This window comes from Palaemon carinicauda, chromosome 37, assembly GCF_036898095.1.
Source record: "Palaemon carinicauda isolate YSFRI2023 chromosome 37, ASM3689809v2, whole genome shotgun sequence".
NCBI lineage: Eukaryota > Metazoa > Arthropoda > Malacostraca > Decapoda > Palaemonidae > Palaemon > Palaemon carinicauda.
Window position 1 is genome coordinate 71642945 of NC_090761.1, and position 12500 is coordinate 71655444.

At 34.1% G+C, this 12500-nt stretch overlaps 2 protein-coding genes and 1 long non-coding RNA gene across 7 annotated transcripts in view; 1 reads left to right on the forward strand and 2 right to left on the reverse strand.

The window, feature by feature from the left end:
* The window catches only part of LOC137629788 (uncharacterized), an 11998-nt gene extending 11508 nt beyond the window's left edge, over positions 1–490 (forward strand). The window contains exon 4 of one of the 2 annotated variants that reach the window (XM_068361425.1): positions 1–489. This exon is cut by the window's left edge and continues 935 nt beyond it. In XM_068361425.1, the coding sequence (XP_068217526.1) occupies positions 1–200 (200 nt within the window). In that variant the 3' untranslated portion in view covers positions 201–489. The other variant, XM_068361424.1, reaches the window with a different exon arrangement.
* Positions 1–2739, reverse strand: part of LOC137629793 (uncharacterized) — a 117413-nt gene extending 114674 nt beyond the window's left edge. The window contains exon 1 of the long non-coding RNA XR_011041610.1: positions 2336–2739. This is a non-coding gene — a long non-coding RNA (uncharacterized lncRNA). The remainder of the gene's footprint in view (positions 1–2335) is intronic.
* LOC137629789 (uncharacterized) overlaps positions 1–12500 on the reverse strand; it is a 78139-nt gene that overhangs the window by 24140 nt on the left and 41499 nt on the right. The window contains exon 1 of one of the 4 annotated variants that reach the window (XM_068361427.1): positions 8870–9039. The exons of the other annotated variants lie outside the window; for them this stretch is intronic. The gene's annotated coding sequence lies outside the window, so the exon portion shown is untranslated. Of the gene's footprint in view, positions 1–8869; positions 9040–12500 lie in introns of those variants that run through there. 4 annotated transcript variants of the gene reach the window in all.

Below are 12500 nucleotides of genomic sequence, written 5' to 3' on the forward strand. Positions count from 1 at the left end.
AACTGGCTAGCACTGGAGATGGTGCTGCCGCGTGCTCTTCTGGTGTGGCAGAGTTGCACAATGTGCATATCAATAGTAATGTCTGTGGTACAAATTTGCATGTTGCTGGTTCTTTTGGCATAATGCACATTGGTAAGTATTCGGAAAAATATCTATCACAGGGTGACTTATTCCAGGCAAGCAAGAAATTAAAATGTTGATTGTGTACAACTTTAGTATTTTCAAATTATTTTAGACAATGGAGCTTCAATTTAAAACTTTAGTGATCAAAACTTCAAGCACGTTTCAAAACTACTGTGATTAATTGTGGCTGTTTTCATTATCCTTACTGTACTTCAGCACACTGGAGATTTAGCTAACCTATATTTTTGAAATTTACTGTATCTTTAGAAAAATGTTGTGATAAATACTGAGGCCTTTATTTTTCTAAAATAAAATTTGTAACGTAAAAGTCATAATAAAGTTCCTTTAAGCACAAAACGAAATATCTAATATCCTGTAATACCATAAAGAAAATTTCTTCAAAAACATAAAAATTATGTTTTTTACAATTCATATGGATCAATCACTGCTTCATTCCACATGGGGGAAAATTGAAAATTATACTTTTGTCTTTTAAAGTACTGCAATGCATACAAAGAATCCTCATTGAAGGTTTAAAGGTCGCTCTTAAATGCCAGAGGCAAGGGACTGGAAAATGCCCTTGAAACTGACCATATACAGAAGGTCCCCAACATTCAAACATTCGACTTACAAACATTCGACATACAAATATTCGACTAACAAACATTCAACTTACAAACATTCGACTAACAAACATTCGACTTACAAACATTCGACTAACAAACATTCGACTCACAAAAAGCAACTTACAAACATTCGACTTATAAACATTCGACTTATAAACATTCGACTTATAAAAATTTGACTTACTTATAAACATTCGACTAACAAACATTCGACTTATAAACATTCGACTTATAAAAATTTGACTTACTTATAAACATTCGACTAACAAACATTCGACTTATAAACATTCGACTAACAAACATTCGACTTATAAACAAGCGACTAACAAACATTCGACTCACAAAAAGCAACTTACAAACATTCGACTAACAAAAATTCGACTTATAAACATTCGACTTATAAACATTTGACTTACTTATAAACATTCGACTAACAAACATTCGACTAATAAACATTCGACTTATAAAAATTTGACTTACTTATAAACATTCGACTTATAAACAAGCGACTTATAAACATTCGACTTACAAACATTCGACTAACAAACATTCGACTTATAAAGAAGCGACTTACAAACATTCGACTCACAAAAAGCAACTTACAAACATTCGACTAACAAACATTCGACTTATAAACATTCGACTTATAAAAATTTGACTTACTTATAAACATTCGACTAACAAACATTCGACTTATAAACATTCGACTTATAAAAATTCGACTTACTTATAAACATTCGACTTATAAACAAGCGACTTTTATAAACATTCGACTAACAAACATTCGACTTATAAACAAGCGACTTATAAACATTCAACTAACAAACATTCGACTTATAAACAAGCGACTTATAAACATTCAACTAACAAACATTCGACTTATAAACAAGCGACTTACAAACATTCGACTAATAAACATTCGACTTATAAACATTCGACTTACAAACATTCGACGTACAAACATTCGACTTATAAACATTCGACTAACAAACATTCGACTTATAAACATTCAACTTATAAACATTCGACTTTTAAACATTCGACTTATAAACATTCGACTAACAAACATTCGACTTATAAACATTCGACTAACAAACATTCGACTTATAAACATTCGACTAACAAACATTCGACTTACAAACATTCGGCTTATGAAAATTCGACTAACAAACATTTGACTTATAAACAAGCGACTTATAAACATTCGACTTACAAAAAAAGCTACTTATAAACAAGCGACTTATAAACATTCGACTTACAAACATTTGACTTAATAACATTCGGAGATACAGACAAAGATCCATCTGAAATTAACGCAGATAAGAAAAAGAAATACTGTAAAAAATATATTATTTAATACAGTAAGCAAAACGACATAACCTGACATCTATTTTATAGGTAGTAGGTTGGCCAGGGCACCAGCCACCCGTTGAGATACTACCGCTAGAGAGTTATGGGGTCTTTTGACTGGCCAGACAGTACTACATTGGATCCTCCTCTCTGGTTACGGTTCATTTTCCCTTTGCCTACATACACACTGAATAGTCTGGCATATTCTTTACATATTCTCCTCTATCCTCATACACCTGACAACACAGATTACCAAACAATTCTTCATCACCCAAGGGGTTACTGCACTGTAATTGTTCAGTGCCACTTTCCTCTTGGTAAGGGTAGAAGAGACTCTTTAGCTATGGTAAGCAGCTCTTCTAGGAGAAGGACACTCCAAAATCAAACCACTGTTCTCTAGTCTTGGGTAGTGCCATAGCCTCTGTACCATGGCCTTTCACTGTCTTGGGTTAGAGTTCTCTTGCTTGAGGGTACACTCGGGCACACTCTCCTATCTTATTTCTCTTCCTCTTGTTTTGTTGAAGTTTTTATAGTTTATATAGGAGATATTTATTGTTGTTACTCTTCTTAGAATATTTTATTTTTCCTTTTTTCCTTTCCGCACTGAGCTATTTTCCCTGTTGGAGCCCCTGGGCTTATAGCATACTGCTTTTCCAACTAGGGTTGTAGCTTAGTAAGTAATAATAATAATAATAATAATAATAATATGAAAGTTAACTTTTTGTTGACTATGGTAGCTGGAAATCATAGGCCTGGGAATCAGGTTAGGCCTAATCTAGGCCAAAATTGAAAAAAATATTCGACTTAAAAACAGCTTATTGGAACCTTCACAGATTCATATGAAACCTGATTATTTGTTGACTTTTGTAGCTGGAAATCAGGTTAGGCCTGGGAATCAGGTTAGGCCTGTTAATTCTAATAGCCAGGCCTCCTCCATCATGAGGCTCAATACTACACAGTATTATGCCCTTTTACCCCCACCATAAGGTTAAATTTCGAGCACATTTTGCTATATATTTTTTTTAAATTGCTCTAAAAAGCTTAATTTTTGTCCTAGAGAGGTCAGGTTGGTCTCATTCTTTTGGAAAATGTCTGAAGTTTCTCAAAAAATTATCAAAAATATGTAATTAATAGTGTTTTGCAAGAACGTACCGGTACGTCCTTTGGGGGTGAAAGGGCTAGAAGTTTTATCCCAGCTGGGACCAAGTTGTGGAATGATCTTCCTAATCAGGTAGTTGAATCGGTAGAACTTCAAAAATTCAAAGTTGCAGCAAATGTTTTCATATTGAACAAGCCGACATGAACCTTTTTATTGTTTATATGTGACATATCTCTTTTGACGTTGTTACTGTTTGTAGAATGATTTATTGTTAATTTGTTCCCATCATTTATTTATTTCCTTATCTTCTTTCCTCACTGGGCTATTTTTTCCCTGTTGGAGCCCTTGGGCTTATAGCATCTTGCTTTATAACTAGGGTTGTAGCTTGGATAATAATAATAATAATAATAATAATAATGGGGTTCAAGTTAGGCCTACCCTAAGCAAAAACTAAACAAAATTCGACTTACAAACAGCTTCTTGGAACTTATCAATAATGTAAGTCGAAGACCTTCTATATACTTATGATCAGCGCCCAAGTCCCCTCTCCACCCAAGCTAGGACCAGGGAGGGCCAAGCAATGGCTGCTGATGACTCAGCCGGTAGAACTATGAGGCTCCCCTAAACCACTCCATCCTTTGCTCACAAGGATGGTGAAGTTGCAGACAGTGCAAAAAACTATTGAGCTTGAGCAGGTCTCGAACCCCAGTCCAGCAGATCAGTAGGCAGGGACATTTCCAATAGGCTACCACAAATACTTAAAGGAAATTAATTAAGAGTTATTTCTTTTTGGTCGGCCTAACTTTGTTGTAGTTGTTATTGTTGTTGTTATATTGTTCTACCTTATTTAAAACACACAATACATTATATATGTGCTGAAAATACATGTGGTGGCCGATGTTGTAACGTCCCTGACTGTTGAACGCCAGATTGGGGTTAGAGTCCCGCTCAGACTCATTAGTTCCTTTGGTCCATGCAACCTCACCATCCTTGTGAGAGCTAAGGATGGGGGTTGGGGGAGGTTGGGGAAGCCTATAGGTCTATCTGCTGAGTCATCAGCAGCCATTGCCTTGGTCCTAACTTGGGTGGAGATGGGGCGTGGGCGCTGATCATATGTATAAATATTCAGTCTCTAGGGCATTGTCCAGCTTGATAGAGCAATGTCACTGTCCCTTGCCGCTTTAAACCTTCTAAAGTCTTCTAACACACCAAGATGACTCTTCGTTTACATAAGATATTTATTTTTAATATTGTTGCTCTTCTTAAAATATTTAATATTTCTTTGTTTCCTGTCCTCACTGAGCTATTTTCCCTATTGGCGCCCCTGGGCTTATAGCCTCCAGCTTTTCCCGCTAGGGTTGTAGCTTAGCAAGTAATAATGATAATAATATTAACGGTGTTCCCCAAGCCTGGGCTCCCCAGATGCTCTAGTCAAAGGATCTAGTCTAGCCCAAGGCTTTAACATCTCCAGGCCTTACCCGAAAGCTTCCCCCATAAAACGTCACCCCAAGGGCACCTCCCAGCCTTCAGGAATTTGAGGTCTCCAGGGGCACGGTCTAGGACTACTGGCAGGTATACCTACTGTAGACCGTGGCGGCACCATCAGCAGCATCTTTGTCCTGCGCATAAACAGCATAACTTGGGCCAACGTTTACCCTTGTCAAGGTAAGAGAGAGAGAGAGAGAGAGAGAGAGAGAGAGAGAGAGAGAGAGAGAGAGAGAGAGAGAGAGAGAGAATGTAAATAAGTTAAGTTCCTTGCAATTTTTTTTTATTTTTTTTTGTCACTTCATATGGACTTTGAAGGAATCCAAGAGTAATTTTCTATTTTTGAGAGAGAGAGAGAGAGAGAGAGAGAGAGAGAGAGAGAGAGAGAGAGAGAGAGAGAGAGAGAGAGAGAGAGAGAGAGAGAATGTAAATAAGTTGAGTTCCCTGCAATTTATTTTTTTATACACTTCATAAGGACTTTAATCAAATATAAATGCAATTTTTAACAACCAATATTCAATAAGGACTTTAAACGAATCTAAATACAATTATACTATCTCAGAAGATATTAGCAATTATAATTTGTTTTGTTACCTCATAAACGCCTTAGCTCAAATAATCTTTCTTTAAATTTTGTAAAATTTGAGTTTATGTTTTTCAATCTAAATAGCAACGTATCAAAATACCACAAAGCAGGTAATATCATTTCTCATTTACTGTATAAAAATATGTACCTCAAAAACTACTCTTTAGTCTTGGTAGTGCCATAGCCTCTGCAACGTGGTCTTCCACTGTCTTGGAAAAGAGTTTTCTTGCTTGAGGCTACACTCGGGCACTCTATTCTATCGTATTTCTCTTCCTATTGTTATTTGAAAGTTTTTAGATATCAAATATAAAAGATTTATTTTAATGTTGCTACTGTTCTTGAAATATTTCAATTGTTCATTACGTTTCTTGTAGCTTAATTATTTCCTTATCTCCTTTCCTCACTGGGCTACTTTCCTTGTTAGAGCCCTTGGGCTTACAGCATCCTTTTTCACACTAGGGTTGTAGCTTGGTAAGCAATAATAATAATAATAATAATAATAATATGCAATGCACCTGTCACACTCTCTGTCAAAAATGATTATTCCCAGATGAGAAGTTGAGTAATACTTAGTTTGAGAGTTGTCTTCAAGCCGACCAAAGAATGAACTAAAATAACTCCCTAATGCAGGTTCTCGTGGTTCTAGGTTTAAAGGCCACTCATGAATGGCAGAGGTGAGAGACAAAATGACAATGCCCTAGCTGTTAGGACAATGACCAAGAGACTGACCATATATTATTATTATTATTATTATTATTACTACTTCTACTACTACTACTACTACTACTACTAGCTGAGCTACAACCCTAGTTGGAAAAGCAGGATACTATAAGCCAAGGGCTCCAGCAGGTGAAAATAGCCCAGTGAGGAAAGGAAACAAGGATAAACAAAATATTCTATGAACAGCAACAACATCGAATTACATCTTTTATATATAAACTATAAAAATCTTAACAAAACAAGAGGAAGAGAAATAAGATAGAATAGTGTGCCCTAGTGTACCCTTAAGCAAGAGAACCAACCCAAGACAGTGGAAGACTAATGGCACTACCCAAGACTAGAGAACAATGGTTTGATTTTGAAAGGACTCACATAAAGCTTTAACAAAACAAGAGGATGAAAAATAAGATAGAATAGTGAGCCTTAGTGTACCCTTAAGCAAGAGAACTCTACCCCAAGACAGTGGAAGACCTTGGTACAGAGGCTATGGCACTACCCAAGACTAGAGAACAATTGTTTGATTTTGGAGTGTCCTTCTCCTAGAAGAGCTCTTTAATGAATGTACTTGGTAAACTCGCTTCTAAAGAGGTTCAACAAGTCTTTATCACCAGATTTACGTGGCATTAATCACGTAGGGTGTACGTAAGGGTACTGTGTATTAATCAATCAGAATACATTACAAAGCTTAATGACGAAATGCAACCGGTAAAAATCGTTATGTAATATTAAGATCTTTTGGGAAATTCCTCTTTTCGGATATAATTAAATAGACCTAAAAGTTTTCTTGTATACACAGACATACACACACACACACACACACACACACACACACACACATATATATATATATATATATATATATATATATATATATATATATATATATATATATATATGTGTGTGTGTGTGTGTGTGTGTGTGTGTGTGTTTAAAAGCAAGACTTTTACTTAGAATACAGAATATACAATTAATGTCATTAAACAGCATTCAGACAAGTACCCATGTACAACAAATGTAAATATATAAAAGATTTTCCAAAAAGGACAGTTATTCTATACTATCATATTCATGAATATTTATTTGCACTACGTCTTATTGCAGTAGATTATCTTAAAACATCATCAGTTTGAAATAAATATACTACACTAGACCGTGTGGTTTGAGTACGATATCCGTGCCAGGCCCATGATATGATTATTACACCACTTTTCATTGATGCAGTACGCTCTCATGAATGTCATGGGTACGGAGTATAATGAGGCATGATGAGGCTCACTCACCGGTAGGTATTTCAATGAGAAATTCTTACTCATACAACTATAGGATATGTAGAAAGAAATGACAACAACAGGTGTCTTAATCTTCGTTAGTCGATTGTTTTACCGAGAGGAAATACATAATTACGAAACTGCTACATCAGAAGGAAATACCAGAGAGAGAGAGAGAGAGAGAGAGAGAGAGAGAGAGAGAGAGAGAGAGAGAGAGAGAGAGAGAGAGGCATATTTAGACTCAATGGCTTGACTTTATGAAACGTGGTTGAGTCATCTAGTGGAAGGGAGTTGCCATGTAACACCAACTAACTTAATTTCACGCGTTCACTGCATGAAATATTGCGATAATACAAAGAATAACAGGTTAACAAATAGTAATACTCAAACAAAGAATAATGAGAGAGAGAGAGAGAGAGAGAGAGAGAGAGAGAGAGAGAGAGAGAGAGAGAGAGAGAGAGAGAGAGAGAATGCCGGATGTACGATACTTTGACCCCATGTACGATACCACGTAAACACTGATACGATAGTTTAGGAGTATGTACAATAATTCTGTGATTTGAAGATGTAATGATGTGATTGTCATTTTCAGGTCAAGATTTTGTCGATGTTCAAGAAATATTTTGAAAAAAGTGCATGTTGAGTTAAAAATAGTTTTGATAAAACGGGTGTTTAACAAAATTAACATACTGTAAAACATAAACAATTATCATCATTATTAAATGCTAATCTACAACCCTAGCTGGAAAAGCAGGATGCCATAAGGCCAGGGGCCCCAACAGGGAAAGTAGCCCAGTGAGGAAAGGAAACAAAGAAAAATAAAATATCTTAAGAACAGTGGCAACATGAAAATAATAACATAAGGCATCTTATGATATTAAAATTCTATATTCACAAAATGTAATAATATAATTTTATACCACTACGAGTCAAGTTATAAATTGATTTTAATAATTTTCATTTAACTATACTGGCTGCCATTTATTAGTAAAATCCACGTTAATGTATACTAAAATCTGAACGATTACCTTGATGAAAATACGATAACTTGACATGGCTTAGTATAATAGTTTGGGCAATCTTATCTGGCAAAAGGCCATATATTTATACAACAGTATTTACATAGAAGGAATCATTTTACGGATTAATGTGGTTACAAATAAACAAAATAACACATTGATTATATACTTAGATAAAATGCCTATTTAGCAACCTAAGTTAACCTTTGCCCGCATAAAAAATCAAACCAGGAAAGGATAATCACTGTAAGTATTTAAGGGATGTTTGAAGGATAATTTATATATAAGTTCAAAATTCTATAAATATTCTTATATACTTAAAATAGAAATCTACTAACAAAGCATTTATTATTTAAGTAGGAAATAGACTTAATTCAAAATTATATATATTTTTTACATATTTAAAATAGGAAGCAACAATGAGAGCATTTGGTATTTAAGTGGGAAATACTGTAGACTTATTGGCAAGTTTAGAATCACAATTCCTGGCCCAAAAACAAGTTAAATTCAATATCCTTAGGTGAAAACGTGTTAATCGAGATGAAACTCGTCAGATAAGACGATTTTCCTCTCACATACAGCACCATACAAACCTGCACGAATTCACAATGAACTCCACTACACACGAAGCCATGAGTTGAACGTTTACATACTATAACCACTTTTGGACAGTCAAGTATCACACGAGCACTGATTTAAAAGAACATTATTAACTAGCCTGAAACTACAGTACATCCCTCCCTCTCACAGACAAAGGTTGATAACTTGATAGACGGTTTAGTATACCTAACACTGTTGCCACACCCAACAGAGGGCTTGGAGAAACTACGGTCTTGGCCACGCTGTCCCTTTTACCCCCACCACAAGGTTAAATTTCGAGCACATTTTGCTATATTATTTTTTTTAAATTGCTCTAAAAAGCTTAATTTTTGTCCTAGAGAGGTCAGGTTGCTCTCATTCTTTTGGAAAATGACTGAAGTTTCTCATAGAATTATCAAAAATATGTAATAATATGTAATTAACAGTGTTTTGCTATATTATTTTTTTTAAATTGCTCTAAAAAGCTTAATTTTTGTCCTAGAGAGGTCAGGTTGGTCTCATTCTTTTGGAAAATGACTGAAGTTTCTCATAAAATTATCAAAAATATGTAAAAATATGTAATTAACAGTGTTTTGCTATATTATTTTTTTTTAAATTGCTCTAAAAAGCTTAATTTTTGTCCTAGAGAGGTCAGGTTGGTCTCATTCTTTTGGAAAATGACTGAAGTTTCTCATAAAATTATCAAAAATATGTAAAAATATGTAATTAACAGTGTTTTGCAAGAACGTACCGGTACGTCCTTTTGGGGGTGAAAGGGCTAGCACAGGCAGGGGGAGATAGTGCATGACAGTTCGCGGTGATAATGTTCAACATAAGTGCCATATTTCTACGTAATTTGGCTAATCAAAATGAACATTCTTCGCAGATATAATACTCAAATAGATTTTCAAGCTAGTGTTAACACGTGTATTTCTTTATATAATGCTCAAGGCTTTTAGTTTTAATAAGTTTTCGTGAACTTGTCAACAATCTTGGTTCATATCTCGGTTAAAGACTCTAATTAAAAGGAGAATATTTAGGATGATAATGATGATGAATTCAATAATAATGGTGAATATTAAGTGATGATATTAACAAAAACAATAATGATGATGAACCCATAAGGGTAATGATAATAAAAATGGTGAACACTAAATGATGATAATAATAATAATAATAATAATAATAATAATAATGGAGAACTGAATAATAATAATAATAATAATAATAATAATAATAATAATAATAGGTGAACACCTAATAATAATAATAATAATAATAATAATAATAATAATAATAATAATAATAATGTTTGTTGTGTTCACCATTATTATTATTATTATTATTATTATTATTATTATTATTATCAATAAAGATGACCTAATAAATATAACAATAAAAATAATAGCAATAAATATCCAACAATAATAATACTAAGACTTAATTATACAGCAATACACTACAAAACAGCTTTTAATTATCAACAATAACAACTAGCCATCTCTTTTTAAAGGTTTAAAGGCCGCTCATGAATGGCAGAGGTAAGGGACAGTAACAGTGTCCTATCAAGCAGGACAATGCCCCTGAGACTGACCATATATACATATGATCAGCGGCCAAGCCCCTTCTCCACCCAAGCTAGAACCAAGGAAGGCCCGGCAATGGCTGCTGATGACTCATCAGATAGACCTATAGGCTTCCCCAAACTGCTCAGCCTTAGCTAACAAGGATGTTGAGATTACAGGGACCAAAGGAACTATGGAGTTTGAGAGGGACTTGAACCCCAGACTGGCGTTTACCAGGGACGTTACCACATGGTCCACCACAACTATAACTATCCTCAAATTCCACAGGATTCTCTTTCGAGTTCAACAGGGACATTGTTATTAACATAATTATTTCCTGGATACTTTGGTATTGACAGGTGAGTCACCAACATTTTTCAGGTAGTGTAATTTAACTAAAGAATGTCGATCGTGGAGAGAGAGAGAGAGAGAGAGAGAGAGAGAGAGAGAGAGAGAGAGAGAGAGAGAGAGAGAATTAAATTGTTTATATGTACGGATAATACATGTATATATATATATATATATATATATATATATATATATATAATATACATACAGATAATACATGTGTGTATATATATAATATATATATGTATATATATACAGTACAATATATATATACATATACATATATATATATATATATATATATATATATATATGATTCTTCCCCTTTCGACTGATCTAAAAGTAAGTTAGCACAAACATCAGGAGAGGCTATAATAATAATAATAATAATAATAAAAATAATAAAAACAAAAACACAAATCGTGAAATACAGTGAATCCCTGAGTACACCCGCACCGAAACAATCCCAGACCGTCCTCAACCGAATCCAACCGGAGCCATTCCGATCTTAATGTGCCCCAGTGTCTCCATCGGAGCAGATGATTGATTGATTTGAGATTTTCTGGCATCCTGACATCTAAGGTCATTGATACCAAGCGTAGCAGGTGAAACTAACCATAATATACAAAACTAACCATAATATACAACCATGAAATCAAAACAATCGTAGAGGCAAGGCCACTTCTGTAATCCTTTCGACTATCTCCATGTCTTCAATCATCTAAATGGGCTATTTGAGACTTGGTTCCACTTGACCTCTGCCATATTTGGAGTAGAATGAGGGATATTGGTAATGTGTATCATTCAGTGTGTGTGTATATATAGATATATAAGTATATACTGTACATACACACACATCTCCCCTATATAATAAAGAAGAAGTGTCTGATTTTATATATATATATATATATATATATATATATATATATATATATTCATATATACACACACACACACACACACACACACATATATATATATATATATATATATATATATATATATATAAATATATATATATTAGTAAAACTAAATGTTCAATGAAAATGCAGAGACAAGAAATAAGGGTTATGGACGAGCCTCTGGAGATTGTTAATGAATATAAGTACTTCAGACAGACAGTAAGTGGTGTTTCCCCAGGACACGAGACCAAAATTAAAAGGATATGCATGGGATTGAGAGCAATTGGTAAACATCATTAGATTATGAAAAGTAAAATAACACTATCTCTAAAAAGATAAGTATTTAATGAGATGGTCCTACCAGTATCAACTTCTGCATCAATAACTTGGAGTCTTATTATCATTAAATTAATAAAAATATTAAAATAATGATCAAAATTACCATTGTTATAAAGATTATCATCATAGTTTATATGCTATATAAACTATCCATGGGTCAACAACTTTAGCAATTCTGAAAAGACAAACCACACGTAATCCTATCCTAATGCAGCTACCTCTGTTTAATATTAATGTCCGTACGCTATATGAAATCTTCTCATTTGGGTGTAACACATCCGAAGTTAATCACGGACCGTATGACTTGGTAAGTTCTTATCACATGTGTATTACTCATTCCCCAGACTGACATTTGGTGCTTTTACATAAGGAACTCTTATGTTAAATATGTGGATGATTGATTGATTATCAGTATCTGGCATCGCTGACATCTAAGGTAATATGTGGATGAACATTTATACTAATCATCAGTATGGAATTCCAAAATCTTC